Genomic DNA, 21,174 nt, shown 5'->3' with positions numbered 1-21,174 from the left:
AGCTGTGCCTCCCGAGGCAGGTGCTGCCCCGCGGGGAGGCCGCTCCGCAGCGCCCCGGCCCCACGCGCGTCTAGCCCCGGGGCCCCCACGGCCCGGCCCCGCGCGGAGGATGCGCGATGCGCGCGGCGCCGGGAGCGGCCAACGCCTCCGCCACGTGCCCGCCTCCCGCGGCCAGGCCGCTCGCGATTGGCTGGCGGCGCCGTCCGTCACGGGGGGCGGGCGCGGCGCCCGCAGGCGGGCGCTCCTATTGGTCGCGGCGGCGGCGGCGGCGGCGGCGGCGGCGGCGCGCGCGCGGCCCGGGCGAGCAGGGGAAGCCGGCGGCGGCGGCGGCGGCGGCGGCGCGGGCGGAGGCTGCGGGTTTCGTAACCGTCGCTCCTCGTCGCTGAGTCGCGGGGCTGCGAGGCCTGGGTGCGTCGGGCCGCGGCGCGCGGGGCCGCTCGGAGCGGAGGCCGCCTGGGGGCGGGCGGGCCGGAGGCGCAGGTGAGGAGGCCGCGGGCGGCGGGGGGGGGGGGAGGCCGCGGCGGAGCCGGCCGCTCGCGTGGGTGCGACGCCCAGCCCGGCCCGGCCCGTCCCGGGGCGCCGGCTCTCCGCGAGGGCCCCGCGCGGCGTCTGATGCAACCTGCCGGCAACACCCGGCGCGGCGGCTGAGCTCATCCCTGGCGGCGGCCCAGCGCCCCCCGCGCCGCGGGCGCCTCCCTCCGGAACCGGGCCGGGCGCGCGGGCCGCGGGGTCGGGGCCGCCTCGGGGCGCGGGCGGGGGCTCGGCGGTTGGCGCCCGGGCCTGCCCCCAGCCGCGGGGGAGCGGCCCCGCCCGCCTTGCTGCAGGGCGTGCGCGGAGCAGGCCCCTCGGCGCGCCGGCCGGCCAGGTGTGGGGGAGGCCGGTGCGCGTGCGCGCTGCGGGGGGCGGGGGGCGGGGGGCCCGGGGGGCCCGGGGAGCGCGGGTCGGGCCTCCGGGAGTGGGTTCCGCCCCCAGCCTGCGCGCTCGGGACCCTGCGGGAACGGATTGCGCTCACACGGCCTGTGCGACGCCCAAGGACAGCTTGGAGGGAAGGTGCTGCTCTAACCGAGGAGTCGTGCATCTTGGAGCCAAGCCTCTGGCCGGCCCCCAGCACCTGGCGTGTGCGTGCCGCGGGTGAGCCGGACGCCAGTGGGCTCTCTCCCCGCCTGTGCGAGAACGTCCTAGGAGCAAGGCCAAGTCGTCACAGGAGGCCGGCGAGCTGGAGGACCTTGCCATTCCTTGATCGCTCTTCTGGTGGGTGGGTGCGCGTGGCCGATTCATTTTTAAGAATTTTTGTCTTTTAAGATTTTATTTTATTTATTCGTGAGACACACACACACAGAGGCAGAGACAGAGACACAGGCAGAGGGAGGAGCAGGCTCCATGCAGGGAGCAACCCCCCCGCCCCCCCATGCAGGACTCGATCCCGCAGCCTGGGATGACGCCCTGGGCCGGGGGAAGATGCTCAACCGCTGAGCCACCCAGGCGCCCCGATTCAGTCATCTTTAATACCTGCCTGGAAAACAGGAGGAAACAAAATTTCACTTTTTTTAAATACCCAAGAGCGCGCCATGACTGTCAGCGGTGTGTGTGATCTTGGAGAGATGGTTTCATCCGTAGGGATTCCGACAGCCCATGGGGAGTCCCTGGTGAAGACAGGACCTCATGGGGCTGAATCTGGCCTTCTAGTCTAGATTGCCTCACCTGATCACAGTGATGGTAAATGTGAGTAGCCACGATGTCAGGTGTATTGTGTGTTCTTGGGGACGAGTGCCTCCGTGGATTCTTGGAGGTGCGTTGGTCTCCTACCTTTTAGGTTTTCCAGCTCTGTTGGGTAAAAAAAAGTTTTTTTGAGTATGATTTCCTGCTAGAGATGTATTTATAAACAATGCATGTAGTATTTTGTATGTGGTAAGTCATACCAAAAGTAGAGTAGAAAGATGGTGTTTAAAAAAAAAAATGAAAATATATTTTCTCCGTACTCCTGGATCACTTAAGTACTCCCTGAAGGGATGTATGCTCCTTCATGGACCCCCACGCTGGGTCATGAAGCAGGCCGTGGCAGCTAAAGGGAAATCCTGCTCTTCTGGGTATGTACCGACTTTGCTTACCTGGACACCACTTAAGAGTACAGACTTGTCACACCTCGGCAACACACACCTAAGACCTTGAAGTTATTCACTGGAACACATAGCTGGGCTACATCTTTATTTTCTAATAAAGATTCTCAACTGAAATCAAGCAAAGAGCAGACAAGAAATGTTGATTGTATAGACTGGGCACTCGAAGTAGCAAGTGGAATTGTATTTTTATTTTCCTGGACACCTTTAAGAAGGACTAAGAAATTGGGGTAGGAAGACCATAGTATCTTAAGAATGCTCTTGATTTAATTATGATTGTTCTAAGAGATTTCAATGCTAGAGGCTCTCATTTTTATAGAAGACATTTATAAAAATACATTTTTTTTTTCTCTTAGCCCCTGAGCCAGTATGGGACAAATACTTCTCGAGCACCACTGTATGGCCAGCCCTGCGCTAGATGCTGGGCACACGGATATGAAGGCAGTCCTGCCTCTAGCTTAGTCTGCCGGGAGCCACCGTACAGAGCTGGCATTGACAGAAACTGGGGGAACAAACTGAACAGCCACACAAGGAAAAGAAAAAGTGTGACCATTTAGGTCATCGGTAGTGGTTTGGTGTTGCTGAGCTGTGAGGTGTGAGGGAGCAAGGGCTGGAGACAGAGTAATACCTTCAGTTTAATCCTGGACACTGGAGCAGGTTGGTGTGCTAGGTTGCTCCGGAGACAGCGTTTGGAGGGTGCCCCTGGGAGATGATGTCAGCCTGACGTAATCCTGTGGTGTTAGGATGGACGGGGATGGTGGTTGTAAAGTTCTTTTGGGAGGGGGGTGAGTGGGACTGTCAGATACTGATGATGGTACAGACTGGGAGTAAGGGAGAAACATCTACAGATATTTTGTGGTCACTCACTGAGGAAATTTGAGTTACGAATATTTGGGGGAGCGTGGGAAGGAATATCTGGTTGTACATAAGGTGGAAAAAAGATGACAGGAGGGTTAGGAAAATTCTTGACAAGTTTACTTTCCAAATGAAACTTGAGAGAAATTTGTTGTACTCATTCTAACTTTTCTGAGTTTTCAGTGTGTTACTGATTTGAATGAATGTTATTTGAATTAAGAAATTCGATTTTATTTTATTTTTAAGAAACTCGATTTAAAAAAAAAAAAAAAACTGGCCCACTCAGATCCATTGTTAATCTGCAGCAGTGGGTCTCAAACCTCAGTGTCAGCAGAATCACTTGGAGGTTCCTTTGAAAGAAGATTGCTCAGCCTTCTTCCTAGAACTCATGATTCTTGTGTCGGGAGCAGCCTGAGAATTTGCATTTCTGACAAGTTCCCGAATGATGCTGCTGGTCCAGGGACGAGCTCTGAGAACTACTGCTCTTCGGTTTCCTGAGCTCTGAGAACTACTGCTCTTCAGTTTCCGTCCTGCTCCCTGCTTGAATGATTCACAGGCAAGGAAACAAGGCGTCACCCTGTTTCCTGTAGAATGAACTTTGGAATAGTATTTGTCCACGTAGGAGCCAGACTTTCATTTAGGATTGAATATGCAGATTTGAAATAAACTAGTTTTTTTTTTTTTCTCCATTGTAGGTGCTCAGTAAATATTTGTGGAAGGAACAAAAGAATAGATGACAGTGCAAACTGAAATGTGTCACTTTGGAGGCAGCTATTTTGTTTATGTAAAAAAGAACTGATAATCTGGAATTAACTCTTCTGGACCACTTGGCCCTTTGACCTCTTACTTGGTTCACTTTCCTTAATGGGTAATTATTTACATAAAACTTACTTCCTTGGTTTTAGTTGAGGAACTTAAAAAAAAGCAACAGTTTTGAATTTTTTATTATTTCTGAGTTTCCTTGCTTATATTTTTACCAATTTGATAATTACTCTTTGTTTTTCAAGCCAGAGGGCACATTTTCAGAGCCCCCCATCCCCTCCCCCATTCAGCCTAGTACCTTAGCAGGATGAGTCACACTGAGGTAAAAGCTCTTCCTCATTCCTGTATCTTTGGGTACAAAAACGAGCATGCTCATCACTGAATTTGGAGCCTGTATTCGAAGTTTTTAGTGACTTGGGAATAAAAAGAGCTTAAGGGGGAAGAAAAGAGTTTTTAGTGACTGATGTTTGTGGTATATTTTCAGAGTCAGAAGGCATCTTACCATTCTGCATCCCTCATTTGCAAAATTGGCGGAACCAGAGTTGCCCTGGTTCCTGCTCTGTGCTTTCTAGATCATGGTTATCTTTGAGCTGTCTATATAAATTGGCTCTAAAGATTAAAAACATAATTGCTGTATGAAAAGTAAAAAAGTTATATGACCATGATCATGATAGTTGAGACAAATCTAGGAGAAGAATACAACAAGTCTTTTTTTTTTTTTTTTTTAAAGATTTTATTTATTTATTTATGAGCGAGAGAGAGAGAGAGACACACACACACAGGCAGAGGGAGAAGCAGGCTCCATGCAGGGAGCCTGACGTGGGACTCGATCCTGGGTCTCCGGGATCATGGCCTGAGCCAAAGGCAGGCGCTCAACCACTGAGCCACCCAGGAATCCCAGAATACAACAAGTCTTAAAAAATCGACTAAAATTCTTATGGTCACTTTACACCAAATAAGCAATAATGCAGATGGCCACTAACACTAATTAGTGGTAAGGTGGCCCCAATTAATGCTGAGCTGCCACTGTTTTAACTGGAAGAAAAATAGGAAACATAATAAATTATCCCGGGAAATGAAATGTCCATTACTGAAGATAGACTTGGGAGTAGATATCCATCCATGGTTTGGAAGGAATCTTTCTCTTTTGCCTTCGTTTTGGAGTGAGAATAGATGACCCACAGACTCAGGGCTGCGTGCATGGCTTTGAAAACAATTGAAAGTAATGATATATGGAGTTTTTAAAAGGAAAGATATTTTTTAAAGATTTTATTCATGAGAGATACAGAGAGAGAGGCAGAGGGAGAAGCAGGCTCCATGCAGGGAGCCTGACGTGGGACTCGATCCCGAGACTCCAGGATCACGCCTTGGGCAGAAGGCAGGCACCAAACCACTGAGCCACCCAGGCGCCCCACCCCCCCCTTTTTTTTTTAAGATTATATTTATTTATTCATGAGATAGAAGCAGAGACGCAGGTAGAGACAGAGGGGCAGAGAAAAGGAAAGATTTTTTAAAAAGCAGGCCAGTGAACAGTGTTTACACAAGAAATGCCCGGCTAAAGGTTTGGGTGAAGCTACTGGTGTCTACTAACAGAGTTTTTCCTAAGAACTGAGATGATGGGGATCCCTGGGTGGCGCAGCGGTTTGGCGCCTGCCTTTGGCCCAGGGCGTGATCCTGGAGACCCGGGATCGAATCCCACATCGGGCTTCTGGTGCATGGAGCCTGCTTCTCCCTCTGCCTATGTCTCTGCCTCTCTCTCTTTCTCTCTCTGTGACTATCATAAATAAATAAAAATTAAAAAAAAAAAAAAAAAAGAACTGAGATGATGTACCCATTTGACGCATTTCATAATTTTGGCTCCAGGTTTTTTCCACTCATGTTGGTTTAGCAGTTTTGTGAAAAGAGGATAGTTGTGTGGTTTGTAACACTGCTTTCTGAATTTTCAGGAGTGTTGTGATTTCTTGGGCGACATCGCTCATCCACTGAGTCAGTTTGTCTCGAAGTGGCCTCATGATCGGATAGGTATGCTTTTGACACATCTTGAGGCAATTGTAGTGACCTAGTTGGATTGATAGTAATCCAAGGATGACTGGTTTCTGAAACTGTGGCTTCGTTTCTGTGGGCAGCAGTGCAGGACACTTGAGAGTTGGCATGCCCTCTGAGTCGCTTGGGCCGTGTGGAGCGGGTGCCGACTCCGTCTCTGGCCTCAATTCCATACTTGGTCTTCCTTGGGTGCATCATTAGGGCTTTTGTTTCTTTCTTTGTGGTTTCAGGTTGCCTGTGTTGAGATGTGTTTATAAATTATGTCAAGAGGGAAAAAAAACCCTGTTAGAAGCAGCCTGCTGGGATGGGCCAGCACGCTGAAGGTCCCAGGGCTCCTGAATCTCTGATCCAAGAAGCTGGCTTCAGAAATCTGTGTAAAGCACTCTCTGTGAGGTCATTAAAAACAAAACAAAAAACGAGCCTCCCCTCCAAAAAAAAAAAAAAGGCTTTTCAGAATATCGCGGAAAGACGTACTCTGGGAGAAAAGTCAAGTTCTCAGTGACTCAGTCTCTGCATATCGGCCTAAGGAGCGAGCAGTGATCCTCGAGTTGTCGTGGAGAGCGGGCACTCTGGCACACTGTTCTGTTTTGAAGTGAGCCAACAATTGAAACTTTGTCCCCCTTTCTTTGCAGGTGTCTTCTTCTATCATAATTGAACTCAAGTTTTCCGCGTTTAACCCAAACATCTCAGGTTTCTCCCTGGCAGATTGCCAAGTGCTATTAGTACCTGTGTGCTACCTAATTAGCAGTATTCTTTTGTTTTTCCTTCCATTTTTGATAACAATCACGGACAGGCCGTACCCCCCAGGGATTCAGGTGGGCTGGATTTGGCCTTACGGTGCTCCTGTACGAACTTATCTTTCTAAATTAAGTGATTTAGACTTCTGAAACATTGGAACGGTTGGCAGCTGCTGTAGACTGTTCCCAGCATAATCAATTAATGTTGGCCTGCTGTGCGGTACACGCACGTTTAATCTCATTTGATCTTGTCATTTCAAACATTTTAATGCAATTTATTTTTTAACTAGGTACATGCGAAGATTTCTTGCCAGCTTAGTGTGGAAACCATTGATCACCTTGCCCTCGTTTCTGCCTGTTTTGTGTCAGCGCGAGAGAGTGCCCAAATGAGCAAGATAGCACAGCAGAGCAGTACTCCGGGGATACGCGTTATTCATACTCAGGCTCATGCCAGCGGCTTACAGCAGGTTCCTCAGCTGGTGCCTGCTGGCCCGGGGGGAGGAGGCAAAGCCGTGCCCCCAAGCAAGCAGAGCAAAAAGAGTTCGCCCATGGATCGCAACAGTGATGAGTATCGTCAGCGCAGAGAGAGGAACAACATGGCTGTGAAAAAGAGCCGCTTGAAAAGCAAGCAGAAAGCACAGGATACGCTGCAGAGAGTGAATCAGCTCAAAGAAGAGAATGAACGGTTGGAGGCAAAAATTAAATTGCTGACTAAGGAGTTAAGCGTACTGAAAGATTTGTTTCTTGAGCATGCACACAACCTTGCAGACAACGTGCAACCCACTAGCACTGAAAATACAACAGCAACTTCTGATAGTGTGGGACAGTAGACCTCACTCACCCCTTCCCGACTTCACGACTTGTGGCTTGAACGCTAAAGGTGTGACTACCTGCACCGCTCGCATCAGTGGCCGAACATGGTCTTGTTCATCATTCAGAGATCCACTGAAGGTTGTTTTCTAGGATCAGCACTGAAGAGTTGATTAGCTAAAAATGTTAGCCATGTAATTTGGATATCTAGTTTTAAATGATACGAATTTTTTTGTGGGGATAAAGCAAATTTTTAAGGTATATGGTAAAAAGAAAACCAAAAAACCAAGAGCCCTGGACCTTGATGTTCTTAATAAACCCTCACTTCCCAAGAAATGCTTCTTTTTTAGGTTGATAAAAGGAATGGGGAACTAGCAGGTCCTGCAGGAGGGTCTTGGTTTTATTGGAGATGATTAATTAGGCTAAGAAAAGTTGAATGCCATCTATGTTAATGTATTTGTGATTTTTTTTCTAAATTATGTATTAAAAATCCTTAGGGCTCTAGAAATCAATCACTTTGTAATTTGGAGTGATTTTATGTATGACGTAAACCTTGTTTTAGCCTAATTTGTTTTCCCCCAACAAGTGTTAGTTTTTGAGTAGCAGTGCCAGGTTAAGTAAATTCCATTGTGTTTTAAGGCAGTATATATCCAGTTGGCTTAAAAATACAAATAATTAGGAGGCAAATAGGTTTCCTAAAAATAAAGGTAAAGCATATTAGAATTATGCTTTCAGGATACCTTTGGGTTATTAGATTCGCTTATTTTGTTTTATAACAACAAAAAACCCCCAAGAGTTTAGAGATAAACTTGTGTACCAAAATTTTTGTTTCCAGTAAGTGAATATTTTTAAAATACCATTTTGACAGCTAAGTTAGTAGACAGATGCCTTAACAGTTTAGTAATTGGGATTTAGGTAGTTTCTCCTGTGTCTAAATATCTGCAATGGGGCCATGATTTTTAAAGGCAAAAATTTCTTTGAAGGATCATTTGGCGTTTGATCTTAACCAAGTGATTATTAGAACAATATATCATCGACTGTATGCCGTCTCCCAAGATAATAGTCTAAGAAAACTTGAAAGCGTAAGGTCTAATCTTTAATTTATTTCATTTAAATACATCTTTTTATATTGTTCTTGTGACGCTTCTTTTTCTAGTTAGTGGGCTCTTCTAGACTTTTTGTACCACTGCTTCTGTTTGTTCATTTGTATGCTTTTGTGTCCCATAAATTATTTTAGAAAGAAAATACTGATAAAACTCAGGATAATGACATTTTTGTTGAGACTAAAAAAATGGCAATCACAAGTCGGGGATCGCTAGGGTCTGGTTCATAGCAGTGTTGGTGGTTTTGATTGTTCTTGTAGATTTCTTTTTTTCTTTTTTTTTTTTAAAGCACAATTCTAGCTCAGATTTGTTGGCATTTGTGTGTGTGTGTGGGTGTGGGTGTGGCTGGGCTGGTGACAAGAGGCTGAGTCCCATCTGAGTAAAAAAGTGTGTGTTACCAGGTATCTAATTTGAACATGGTCACTTATTTTTTGACCACATGGTTTCATACTAGGGCCTGGAACAGTGTAACCAGGATGTAACCCGAGTTGCACGTTGGGCTGGTGCAAGAGTGCTGTCTGTGCCCCTGGGGCAGGCGAAAATACCACCGTGACCTGCAACTCAGCAAAGCCATTATTGCGGCCATGAGCCTCTGCCGCATGTGACTGGAACCCAGTGTTGTTCCGTGAGAGCCACTGTCCCAGGAGGGGTGACTCCCTGGAGTGCCAGGAGGCAGGATGGAGGTTTCTGTTAGGGTCCAACACCAGTTTACTTCGGCTGGAGTATCAGTCTACTTCTGGGTTGACAGATATTTTGACTAGGAGGTAACCCACAGAATCCTACTGAATCTTTAATAGCTGATTGATGTTATATAATTAACCTAATTAGAGGTGCAGTTAGGTCCCCCGAATCTTTAGGCTCCTGTAAAGGTGCTACAGACATCGTAGTCCCTTGTTCACTAAAAAAATGTCTTTCAGAAATTGTCCCTATGGAATTTATGGTCACCAGTTAGGTGAACTGACTTAACTGTCTTGGAAAAGCAGCTTCAGGGAAATCGTCAGGGGTGTGCACTTGAGATTTCAAATCAGAACATTGAATTGAAACTTCTGGAACAAATGGTTCACGCTTTCCGGTTACCGTGCACATCAGAACTTGAGCACAAGCGGTCACGTGTGCATCGGACAGAAGGGTTAACCGTCGTCTTGATTCTCACTGAAGTGTCTGGGAATGAAAGTTTTCAGTTTGATAGACGTAGGAGTATCACTGAGGGAAACCAGGTGTGGGGGATGGGAAGTCCAGAGCTTTGGGATTTGTAAAATGGCTTTTGTAAGTCCTGTAGGTCACACATATGACCCATTAGGCTTTGATCTGCCTTTGCCGGCAGGTCCAGTGGTTTAGGAATTAGGCTTTTAGGGTCAATGTCTGGCTGCATCTGAGTCCGCGATGGAGGCGGGTGCTTTCCGGCTGGTGTTGGCAGCAGGTGGTGAGGTGGGAGCGGCTCCTCTGCTGTCTGGCCCCTTTCGGTGGCTGGAATGGGAGCTCAGAGACTTTGGACAGTCTTACTAAGTAGTAGTAAGATCCTAATAAAATATGACCGGATTTTTGAAATTTAGGGCCACAAGTGTGACACTCTGCAGTTCACGATGAAAAGTAGTATGTGCAGTTTAATATTTGGTATTAAATCAGCCTCCGAGGTTTCTCAGTCCCCATGACAGGGCCTGACACTTTGTACCTGAACAACCCAGTTAGCACTCAGCGTGCTTTTTTCGATGCCTTAGAGATAGGAAGCAACTTTTCTGTTTGACAAAAGCTCGGGAGGGGAAAGTCCATTCTATAGCTGTTAGACCTCCTCTCAGGAAAAAGTCCTCAACTTGTTCCTTTTTTTTTTTTTTGTTCCTGGCTTTCCTCGGTTTGTGAGATTACTCTATTTTTTTAAATATAATTTTATTTCTTTCAATGAATTTGAAATAAAAAAAACTTTGGAATAATGACTATCTCACTGTGGGTTTCTTCGTGTTGGCATCCCCTGCAAGCAGTCCAGGGGTCCCGTAGCTCGGAAAGGCGGGCGGTGCTCGGCCGTCTCCTGGCCCCGGCCCGGGGCAGGGCGGCAAGAGGTGCGTTTGAGCCTAGATTTCCCCGTACGTTCAGGGACATCATCTCTGAGGAGAGAGTGAGAGTGCCTCTTCGGCCCGACCTTCGTCACGTGGCCTCGCCCAGCAGGGCCGGGCAGGCGGGGAGGGCGGTAGCGGCCCGGCTCCGGCTCCGGCGCACGCACGCACGCGGTGGGCGGCTGTCTCGAGGCCTCGGGGTGGGCCTTGCCCCTCGCAGGGTGTGTCCCGGTGAAGCGGGGGCTGATCCGTGCTGCTTGGAGGGTTTCGAGGGCAGAGGTCGTCGGGAGACTCCTGCGGTCCCTGCGCGCTTGTCCCGGCGGGGGAGCAGGTTTCCGAGCCGTCGCCGTTCTGGGGGTAGCGCGTCCCGTTCGTTTTTACAAAGTAGCTGCAACCTGGAGCCCGGCCGGAGCCCGCGGGCGGCTGTGACGGTGCCGGCCTCGCCCCGAGAGCACCTGTGGGCCCGCGGCCGTGAGCGTGGCCGGGGGGCGCCGGGGCTCGGAAGCCAGCGGGCCTGCTGCACCTCCCGGCCACCCCGTTAGGAGCAGCTGTCGGAGCCCGGGCCTTCCCGCCAACCCCCCCACCCCCCCGGGCTCTAGTCTCCTGGGACCACCGCCTGCTCTCCGGAACCTTCTGTCCTTCCCCACTGCGTGCAGAGTGACACCCACTTGTGGGCTCGCCTTCCCCCCGTGCTCTGCTGTGGCCGCAGGGCTCCCGTGGGCTCCTGGGCCCCGGCTGCTCTCCTCGCGCCTGTCATCTGCCACCCTCGCGCCACCGCACGTTGGGGCCGAGACGACGTCTGTGCACCTGCCACGGCCAAGCCTCGGAACCGGCCTCAGGGCCCGTGCGTGGCTCCCTCGGCCTGTAGCAGATGTTCAGTCGTTTGTTGAATGAGACTCTTCCAGGGCTTCCGAAGGGCTTTGCGGTGCTGCTCAGCTTTCTGGAAGGGTCTCCGAGGAACTTCTGAAGCTGTGAATTTGCGCAGAGGCTTGGAGGCAGGAGGAGGTGGTGCATCCCCTGGGACGCGGGCCACCGTGTGTCCCGCCGGCTGCCAGAGCCCGCGCTGTGCTCGCCGGGCAGGACCAGCCGCACTCGCGCTGCCGCGTCCCTCGGGGACAAAGACGTTCAGTTCCTGGGATTCCCCGTAGTCTTGCTTGGTGACCAGAAAATGTGTGAAACGGGCAGTTTTGGTGTGAGGCGTCCGCAGCGCACAAGGGAGACACATGCATGACACACCCAGCTGCGTGTGGCACACACGACACCGTCCGCCTCCAGGGTCGGCCTGACCCGGGCCAGTTCTACCTGGGGGCGGGGGCAGCGGAATCCCGGTGGCCCGGGACGGCTCGGGCAGAGACATTTGATGACCTCGGGGTCACAAACGACAGGGACAGCCTGTGCACACGCAGGAAGCCTGCACGCGCGTGTGACAAATCTGAGCAGCACACCGGGTAGGGGGTGACGTAGAACCCTGGGATGGAGGGTGTGGTCGAGGGGCAGACCTGGAGCGTTGGTGCAGGGATGGGGCCCGGGCCGCAGAGGTGACCATAGGGTCCCGCCCCTGTCGCGCAGCTGTGCCAGGTGGCAGGGTCTCTGGCGGTCGCGGCTCCACTAGCTCGTACCCAGGACAAGGAGAGCACAGACGAGACCTCGGGTGTGCGACAGCTGCCCCCACGTGCCACGTGGAAATGCCGCGGCCTTCGGAGATGTAGCTTTGAGGCCGGAGCCACTCAGATCAGGCTTCTTCCTCTGCTGGTTCACCTGCTAACATGCCCAGGTGCCGCGTGGGGGGCCCCACCCCTGGGCCCCAGCACCCCAGCACCCGCCTGGCCACGTCTAGGTCCTTGGGAGCTGCGCGCACCTGCAGGGCGGAGGGCGTGGGGGTGAAGAACAGAGAAAGTTGCACACCAAGGACCGTTTCTGGAAACTTTTTATTGCAAATGCTACTGTGTGTATTGATTTGAGAGAAAACGCTGGAAATGGATCTTTCTTCCCTGAGCAGAAGGATACAGATGACAGCAAGACGCATTTTAGTTGCTGCTAAAGAGCAGAATTATTTTCCATTAGCATTTTTGAAAGCCACCGTTTGTCATTCAAGCAAAGTAGCATCAGTATCAGATTAAGGTGTGATCCCGCAGAAGGTTAAGAGCGAGCCCGCCACCCCACACGCGCCCCAGGAACAGCGTGATCAATCGGGGACACGGCCGTGTGATCTCTGAGCACCCGTCTCTGGCCGCTGGAGGGCCGTCAGGAGGCTGCCCGTCGTGAGGACAGGTGCCGGGCTGGGTCCCCCGTCCCACTGGGCACCCCCAGCTGGCTCTACTTTGGGCCGGAGAAGGGGGTAAAGGCCTTGTCGCGGCCTGCCATGCACGCCTCAATCTCCTCCACCGTGCGGGGCACACAGGTCAGCAGTTCCATGCCACTGTCTGTCACCACGACGTCCTCCTCGATGCGGACCTGGGTCAGAACGACAGGCACTCGTGGGGCGTCCGGGGGGCTCGCTCAGTTGAGCGTCTGTTGGTTTCGGCTCAGGTCATGGTCTCAGGGTCCTGGGACAGAGCCCCAGTGGGGGGGTCCACTGGCCTTCGCTCTCCCTCTGCACCCCCCATCCCTCCCACCACTCACTCTCTACAATAAATCCAAAAAAGAACGAGCCACTCTATTCCTGAGCTGGCCTCATGCACGAGATTAGAGGGGCAGACCAGCTGCGGGGCAGGAGCCCCGGCTAAGAGCCGTCTGTCCGCCCCCCAGGAAGGGGCAGGCCTCCAGGCCTCCGGGCCTCCAGGCCTCCGTGGGAGGCTGCGGCCAAGGTGGCTCCTCCACAGGGAGCGGTGGGGGCCTGGGTGGGCAGGGGTCTTGTAGAATCTGCATCTCCCAGTTGCGGAGTGAGGCACCTGACGGACCCCGAGAAAGCAGGGGGGGTCCCCCTCAAGTGGGGAAGTGAGGACCAGCCCCTCCCGCAGGGCTCCTGTCCGGGGACCCGTGGCACGCGGCTGTGTGTGAGCGCGGGGGTCTGGGCGCCGGGACGCAGGGCCCGTCGGCACTCACCCCCCCAAACCCACGGAAGCGCTGCAGGACCTCGCGGTTGAAGAAGCAGGCGCGGGCCGGGTCGGCCAGGGCCTCGTCCAGCAGGTGGTCGATGAAGTAAAGGCCCGGCTCCACCGTGAGCACCATGCGCGGCTCCAGGTGTCGCGCCGTGCGCAGGCTCCGCAGGCCGGGCTCGTCGATGCGCTCCACGCCCTGCGAGGAGGGGACGGGCACGGAGGACCCCGCCGCCCCGCACGCCGCTGCCCCGCACCCCACCGTCCTGCGCCCCGCCGCCCCCCGCCCCGCAGCCCCTGCTCCCGCCCGAGCTGCCGGAGCCCTCGGGGCCCCCCTGCGGGAAGGCCACCCCCCAGGCCCCCCCAGGAGCCCCGTGGACGCCAGGCCGGCTGCTGGGCCGCGCAGGCCGCGCTCGGAGGCCTAGAAAGCTCTGCAGAGGCCCGGGGCGTCCCGTGCCCCGTCCTCGGGCAGCTCAGCGCTCCCGCGGCCCGACCAGCCTTCCCGAGGGGCCCCCAGGAGGGGCAGGTGCCCCCCGCTGCGCGTGTGGGGGAGCGCCCAGGGCACCCGGCGGGTGGGAGCTCCCAGGCGGCCCCGCGGAGGCACCCTCCCCAACAAATGCAGGGGTCTGGGCCCACCCCGTCCCCCCGCGGGCCCCCCCAAGCCTGTCGGTTGCGCTCGGCCCCGGGAGCCCCGCTGCGGAGCCGGAGCCGTCACCTCTGGGGCCCGCGAACATGAGACTTCAATTAGCGGTTCCCGTCAGGGAAGGGGACGCAGGCTGTCGGGCCTGCACAGCTGGGCACCGCAGGGAAGCCTGAGGCCCGGGTTCCACGGGGGCGGGGACAGCAGGGCACAGCCACCCGGGAGGAGAGGGGAGGGGACACCGAGGCACGGGCACAGAGGCCCGGGGGGGGGGGGCGGGGGTGTGTGTGGCCCCTGACCCTGCTGGGGCCGCATCCCCGGCTCCACGGGGAGCGCGTGTGGGACAGGCAGGCCCTTCTGCCCTGTGAGGCCTGTGCCCGCCCCGGGCACCCCGTCCCTGTCCCTCACCTCCCTGCCACCCCTTAGGAGCCTGTCCCTTTCCCTCAGCCCCAAGGCGGGGAAAGCCGGGTGCCTGGCAGATGCAGTAAACCAGAAAGGTCATCTCTGCTGGTCCCCCCGAGTCCCTGTGGCCACGCCGAGCTGCTCGCTGGGTGTGCCCGGGGGACAGTGGACGCTTCAGGCCCTCACCCCGAGGTGTGGGTGAGGGGAGAGAGGGAGGGGTGCAGGGGGGAGGACCGCACGCCTGCCCCCGCCCACTGACCCTCAGCTCCCAGACGTCTCCCACCAAGACGACCCGCCCGGGCGGGGCTGGGTGAGGCCGGGCCCCCGCGGGGCGTGGGAGGGGGCCCTGCCCGTGCCGGGTCCACCCCGGCTTCCGCCGGCACAGCGGGCCGGATGGGGCCTCAACTCCTCCTGGGCTCTGAGCAGAGGACACCCAGATGTGTCTGTAGGCCTCAACTAAAACAAATGACTTTTATAGGAAAAGCCATATTTTTTCTACGATGTTTATCTGTCAAAAGAATAGACTCTGTGAGCACAAAGGGCTGCTTACTGGAAAAGATAAAACAGTTTGCTGCCAATTTTCTCTGGTGGAAAAAAAGCGCTCTGGCGACTAATGAATAACGAACCTCAGTTAACAATGTCTGGAAGGCCCTGCTCTTGGCTCCCTGCACACAATGTGATGGATAGAAATTAGGAAATTAAAACTGATTTTGTTTCTCCAAATTTAACTGTTTACACTTGAGGAAAAAAATAATTGAATAATAATGCTTCTCTTGAGCAACTTTTTCCCCCCCAAAAATCATTCTTAGTGCTTTCAAAATACCCTGCAGCCAGCGGGCCAAGCCTAGTCTTGGCTAACTGGCTGGTGGGCCCCAGGGCGTGCACCGATTGCATAATCAGCCCCCTGCACCTTGGGCGCCAGGCCAGGCGGCAGGGCCGGGCTCACCCCCACCCACCCGGGCCCGGAAAGGCTGCGGCCACCTGCCGGGCAGGGCCTCCCCCAGGCGGGCTGCAAGCACCCTCTGGGTGGTCCTTTCAGGAGTCCGTGGGGAGGAAGGGGAGGGGAACCTTGTCTGGAAATGCCCACAGGGGCCTCCCTCCCCTGTCAAGGGCGCCTGCAGGGCCTCGGAGGAGGCCACGGAGGGGGCGGGAGGGAGGAGGGAGCGGCCTGGGGCTGCGGCCTTACGGCAGTGCCTCAGTGTCCCCGCCTGAATGGGGCGGGGCCAGGAGGACACGGTGGTGGCCAGGCCAGCCCCGTCACTAAGACCCGGTTTCGGGGTTCCCACTGCTCTGTGGGACCTGCACACTGACCCCCGGCAGGGCAGGTGCTCCCCCAGGCAGAGCACAGCCGTCTGGCACCAGAGGCGGCGGCGCCCTCTAGGAACCCCCGCCCCCGCGGCCGGGGAGCAGGACCAACCTAGGGGTGCAGGGAGAGGAGCCCGGCGTCCACACTGACCTCGGGGTAGCCTCCCACGTCGTGCACGTCGATGCCCAGGAAGTGGCCGAGCCCGTGAGGCATGAACACGGCCCCCAGGTGGGCCTGGACCATGGCGTCGATGCTCCCGTTCAGGATGCCGATGCGGACCAGCTCCTCCAGGTGGACGCGGTCGGCCAGCCGGTGCATGTCCGGCCACCAGACCCCTGTGGCTCCAAAGGAGGCTGCGATGAGCGTGGGGCCCGGCAGTCTGGCCGGGGCTCCCCGAGGGAAGGTTTGGGGGACACGGGAAGCCCTGGCAGCGGCTGAGGTGGGAGGCCCCGGAGGTGGGTGGTGAGGGTGCTGGGCCGGGGCCGGCTCTCCAGGGGGCTCTCGCCGCTGTAACCCGGGGCCTCGAGCCCCTTCCTCTCCGCCCGGCGGGGCCTCGGGGGCGGGCTCCTGTCACCCGTGGCCCGGTGCCCAGCCTAGGTCTCCGCGCCCGCCCAGGCGCGTCTGTCCCCCGCCAGTGCGTGCTTCTGGGCCCAGGGGAGCCCACGAAGGTCCCCCAAGCATCAGGAGGAGGAAGGTGTTCCGTCCCCAGCAGACGTGGGGCGGCCTCGGGGGGCCCCAGACAACGCTCAGAGCCTCAGGCTGTGGGGTGCGGGCGTCGCTGCACACCCCGAAGTGGGGCTGAATCACCCTTGGGGCCAGTGTGGGGAGCAAAGGTTTCCGGGGTGAAGGAGCACTGGCGCGGCCTCAGGGCCTGGCTGGCAGGGTCCGTGGCCCCGCCCGCTAAGCCGCGCTTGACCATCTCCACGGCAGCCCAGACGTCCAGGCCCAGACTGCTGATCAAGCTCGTCTTTGCCCCGTGTTTCTGAGGCAAAGGTCACCACGAAGAGCAGGTCCCCAGGCACGGAGTTTCGGGTGAGCAAGCTCTGCCCCCGCCCAGGGCTCGCAGGCCGCCACCCGCTCAGAGCCTCAGCCGTTGCCGGGGGACATGGGCCCTGCCCACGGGGCCGTGGGGTCCCCGCCTTCAGCCCCACTGCCCCGCACCGGGCACCCAAGCACCGGACAGGGATGAGGGCGGTGAGGCTCCTGCCCCGCAGGGCTGGCTTTGGGGCAGGCCACGTGCTGGCGGAGGCCGGCGGGCCGGGACCCTGGGGCCAGGCAGAGCGGGTGGGGGCGCGCTCCCCCGAGCAGAGCTCCGCCGGACGGCTGCCCAGCGCTGGCCCTTGTGGCTCCCTCTGCCGGGGGGCAACCCTGGCTCCCAAGAGGCATCCCCACGACACCCTGCCCACCACAGCCACCACGACTGGTGATGGCTGCTGCAGAGGAGCACCCTGGCGTCCCAGGTCGTGGGGGGACCTACACAGACCCCACCCTGGCGTCCCAGGTCATGGGGGGGCCTGCACGGACCCCACCCTGGCGTCCCAGGTCATGGGGGGGCCTGCACGGACCCCACCCTAGCATCCCAGATCATGGGGGTGCCTGCACGGACCCCACTCTGGCATCCCAGGCCATTGGGGGCCTGTACAGACCCCACCCTGGCGTCCCGGGTCATGGGGGGACCTACACAGATCCCACCCTGGTGTCCCAGGTCATGGGGGGGCCTGCACGGACCTCACCCTGGTGTCCCAGGCCATCGGGGGCCTGTATGGACACCACCGTGGTGTCCTGGGCTGTCCGGGGGCTGCATGGACCCCACCCTGGCGTCCCAGGTCATGGGAGGCCCTGCACCGACCCTACTCTGGCATCCCGGGCTGTGGGAGGGCCTGCATGGACCCCACCCTGGTGCCCCAGGCCATCGGGGGCCTGTATGGACACCACCGTGGTGTCCTGGGCTGTCCGCGGGCTGCATGGACCCCACCCTGGCGTCCCAGGTCATGGGAGGCCCTGCACCGACCCTACTCTGGCATCCCGGGCTGTGGGGGTCCTGCATGGACCCCATCCTGGTGTCCTGGGCCGTTGGGGGGGCATGCATGGATCCCACCGTGGCGTCCTGGGCCGTTGGGGGCCTGCATGGACCCCACCCTGGCGTCCAGGGCTGTCGGGGGCCTGCACGGACCCCATCCTGGCCACTGTTGGGCCAGCAGGTCTGGGGATTCCAGCCTCTGAAGCTCTGTGGCTGACGGGAGAGGGAAATGAGAGCCCCTGTGGGACACAGCCTTGCTGGGCACCGGTCCTCACATGGGCACCGTCCCCAGCAGGGCAGGGGCCCCACAGTCGGGGCCCTGGGCTGACCCAGCCTCCTAGATCTGCAGGGTCCAGGCCCCGAGCAGGTGGTGAGGGCCGCACCCCGGCCCATCACAGGGCAGTGGCCAGCCCGGCCCGGGCTGGGGAGGGCGTGGGGAGGCCGAGGGGCTGAGGCCTGTCTCTCCCGTCCCTCCTCCTCCTCGGAGTCCAGCTCCTGAGGCCAGCCCTGTTCCACCCGCCAAGGCCACAGGCGCCAAGGTGAGGGGCATCCCGGGGCCGGGCTTTGCCCGCAGGGGCCCGAGGGGGAGCCGGGTGGCAGCCCTGACGCGGGGCCAGGCGGCGGCTTTCCTCCGATGGTCGGACACCCCCCACGGCTCACCCGCCTCTCTGCGCCCCCCACACCTTTGTCCACCAGGCCTGTGCCCGAGGGAGCCGGCCGCAGAGGCCTGGCATGTACCGGGGGCCCGGGCAGTACCCCCAAAGCTCTCGCCAGCCAGACCCCGGTTCAACACCCGCTGTTTGCTGTGCTCCAGCCCGAGCCCGTTCCCCGCTCCTCCCAGGGGCCGGCCCCGCAGGGACTCCCCGCACCCTGTCCCCGGGCCTGGGGCCCTGGGCCTCCACGCACCCCCGGGGCGGAGGAGGGCGCTCTGCGTGGCCGAGGGGGCCCGGGGAGCAGCCTGACGTCGGGCCGGGCCGGCTTCCAAGCGGGCTGCGGGGAGTCAGGTATAAATCATGCTCGTGCCGGCAGCTCGGCTCCTCCGCCGTCCTCCTGGGGCGGACGCGAGGGCCCGGGCGGTCCCCACGGCGCCTCCAGTCCTCCTCGCCTGCGCTCCGCGGGGCCGGCCTTGCACACGCTCCCGTGGCTGGCAGCGCGCGGCTGCCTGTGTGTGGTTAGGGTTGTGACAGTGATTCAACCTCCAGCAACTTGGCCCCAGCGTCTGGCCCGGATGGTGGTTACGACACCCTGGGCCAGGGCAGGGGCCCCGAAGCGTGTGAAGGTTGCTGTCCTGGGGCGAGGCCCGGGGCGCGGAGGCGGACCGGGGGGCTCCCGTGGGCCAGGCCGGAGCCCGGGCACCCCCCAACCTCAGCGGCCTGCCGGCACCTCGGGGCGGGTGCATCCGGGGCACACGTCGGGGACCAGGTGCCGACCGGCCGGCACGGCCCGCCGCCCTCCCACCTCCAGCAGGCCGCAGAGCTGGGCCCGTTCTCCGGGACCTCTCGGGGACTCCCGCCGCTTCCCTGCATGGCCCCGTCCCCCCACATCCCGCACGAGGCTGGGATGCCAGGCCTCTCTCCGCAGCAGGGATCAGAGGTCAGAGGCCCCCGTTCCGCAGCCTGGCCTCCCTCTCCTGCCTCCTCTCCTCCGCCCCTGGGCCCGAGGCCCTGGTGCTGCCGGGACCGCCTCTTCAAGGCCCTCCCTGTCCCGCGCTCGCTGCCATCCTTCCTGAGGGCCTCTGCTAAGGCTTCCTCCGGGAAGCCCTCCGTGTGCGCTCGGCGCTCTTCGCACCAGACGACAGCACGCTGCGCCTCCGGGGCCCGCCGAGGCCTGCGGGCCCTGAGAGCAGGACCTGGGCTCTGCTCCAGCCTGACAAGCAGATGCCTCCCGAGGCTCCCCTGCAGCCGGTGCAGCGACCTCACAGGCCCGGACCCCGGGCCCCCCGACCTTGCTCCTCTGTGCACTTAGACTCCCGCGTGCCAGGGGAGCATCTGGGTCTGCGCCCCACTATCTGGCTGTTGGCCCTGGTGCCCGGGGCCCCAGCACGTGTCCAGAGCAGCCCCCAGGTCACAGGCCAGTCTCCTGTGCCCGCCTGGCACCCTCAGGACCCCCCCGCGGGCCTGGGCCCAGGTTGGCCCCTCGGAGCCTCAGCACCATCCCTCACAGCCCGAGGCCTCCTGCCCGGAGCGCGGCAGCCCCAGCGGCCCGGCGAGCTGGGCCAGGAGGCCGGGAGCAGAATCCTCCCAGCCGCTTGCAGACAAAGAGCTCACTTCATCCAAAGACAATGGGCCTCAGGAGACCCTGTGCGCGCCAGGCCCTGGGGGTGCCGCGAGGAAGGCACAGGGCCGCGGGAGCCGTCCGGTAGGCCAAGCTGGCGCAGGGCTGACGGCCTGCAGCCCCCCCCCCCCACAGCGCTGTCCGCTGCCAGGACCTCTGGGGACCCATTCACCCCGCGGAAGGGCAGGGGGCAGCGTGCGCCCCGGGCTGCAGGCGCCTCCGTGCTGAGCGGAGCGGGCGTCCCGGAGCCTGTGCATGCAACACCCCCACCCCTCCCGCCCGCAAACAGCAGGAGGGAGTCAAGGCGGCCAGGGAGGGTGGGAACGTGGCCGCTCAGGACAGAGGGGCCACATGGGGCTGCAGTGCAGCCCCCTCCCCGGCTCCTGCCACCAAGGAGGCCTGGAGGCTGCGCGGCCCGGGGTCCCGGCCCCCCATGTGCCACACCCTCGCACCCCTCACCAGCTCCAAGGGGAGGCCTGCCCCAACCCCTCCCTGCCCCAGCCCCTGCCCCTACTCCAGCCCCTGCCCTCCCTGCCCCTACTCCTGCCCCAGCCCCTGCCCCTGCTCCCACCCTAGTCCTTGCCCCTACTCCACCCCTGCCCTCCCTGCCCCAGCCCCTGCCCCTCCCTGCCCCTGCTCCTGCCCCAGCCCTTGCCCCTACTCCAGCCCCTGCCCTCCCTGCCCCAGCCCCTGCCCCTGCTCCTGCCCCAGCCCCTGCCCTCCCTGCTCCTCCCTGCCCCTCTCTGCCCGGCAGGGAGGCAGAGCTGGCAGGGGCACCCCAACACAGGCCACGGGGGACGCATGCAGGCCGTGCGGGCCCAGCTCCCGAGGCCCTTCTCCTGCTGCCCGGCCTGCTTTGGGGCAGTCTGCTTCTCGAGTCGGCTTCCCACCTCATTGGCTGCTCCCCCCAGGGGCCAGGACCCTGACGCAGCAGAGCCAGGAGCTGCACGGGAGCGAGGAGCAACGGTGGGGCTGTTTGCGCAGACTCGATGGCTTGGAGGCCCAAGAGCCGCGGGGCC

At 58.9% G+C, this 21,174-nt stretch overlaps 2 protein-coding genes across 7 annotated transcripts in view; one reads left to right on the top strand and one right to left on the bottom strand.

Moving 5' to 3' along the window:
- Positions 1–341: 341 nt before the first annotated feature.
- CEBPG (CCAAT enhancer binding protein gamma) lies at positions 342–10,355 on the top strand. 5 transcript variants are annotated; one of them, XM_077855877.1, is made up of 2 exons: positions 342–480; positions 6,805–10,355. In XM_077855877.1, exon 2 carries the CDS (start codon positions 6,901–6,903, stop codon positions 7,342–7,344), a length of 444 nt encoding a protein of 147 aa, XP_077712003.1. In that variant the 5' UTR covers positions 342–480; positions 6,805–6,900; the 3' UTR covers positions 7,345–10,355. The 5 variants fall into 5 exon arrangements, with proteins under 5 accessions (XP_077712003.1, XP_077712011.1, XP_077712009.1 ...); XM_077855885.1 differs by having other exon boundaries at positions 388–408; XM_077855883.1 differs by lacking the exon at positions 342–480 and adding an exon at positions 966–1,255.
- Positions 10,356–12,384: 2,029 nt separating this feature from the next.
- The window catches only part of PEPD (peptidase D), a 109,622-nt gene continuing 100,832 nt past the window's right edge, over positions 12,385–21,174 (bottom strand). For both annotated transcript variants that reach the window (XM_077855872.1, XM_077855873.1), the window contains 3 exons: positions 16,012–16,196; positions 13,521–13,712; positions 12,385–12,929 (listed from right to left, as the gene is read on the bottom strand). In XM_077855872.1, coding sequence (XP_077711998.1) covers positions 12,792–12,929; positions 13,521–13,712; positions 16,012–16,196 — 515 coding nt within the window. In that variant the 3' untranslated portion in view covers positions 12,385–12,791. The remainder of the gene's footprint in view (positions 12,930–13,520; positions 13,713–16,011; positions 16,197–21,174) is intronic.

Source organism: Canis aureus, chromosome 1 (genome assembly GCF_053574225.1).
Source record: "Canis aureus isolate CA01 chromosome 1, VMU_Caureus_v.1.0, whole genome shotgun sequence".
In the NCBI taxonomy this organism is placed as follows: Eukaryota; Metazoa; Chordata; class Mammalia; order Carnivora; family Canidae; genus Canis; species Canis aureus.
The sequence above is the reverse complement of the archived record's forward strand: the minus strand, read 5'-3'. Positions and strand labels throughout refer to the sequence as shown.

What these genes read in the sequence shown, in the direction of transcription:
- CEBPG (XM_077855877.1), top strand. Translation starts at nt 6,901, where the DNA reads ATGAGCAAGATAGCACAGCAGAGCAGTACTCCGGGGATACGCGTTATT.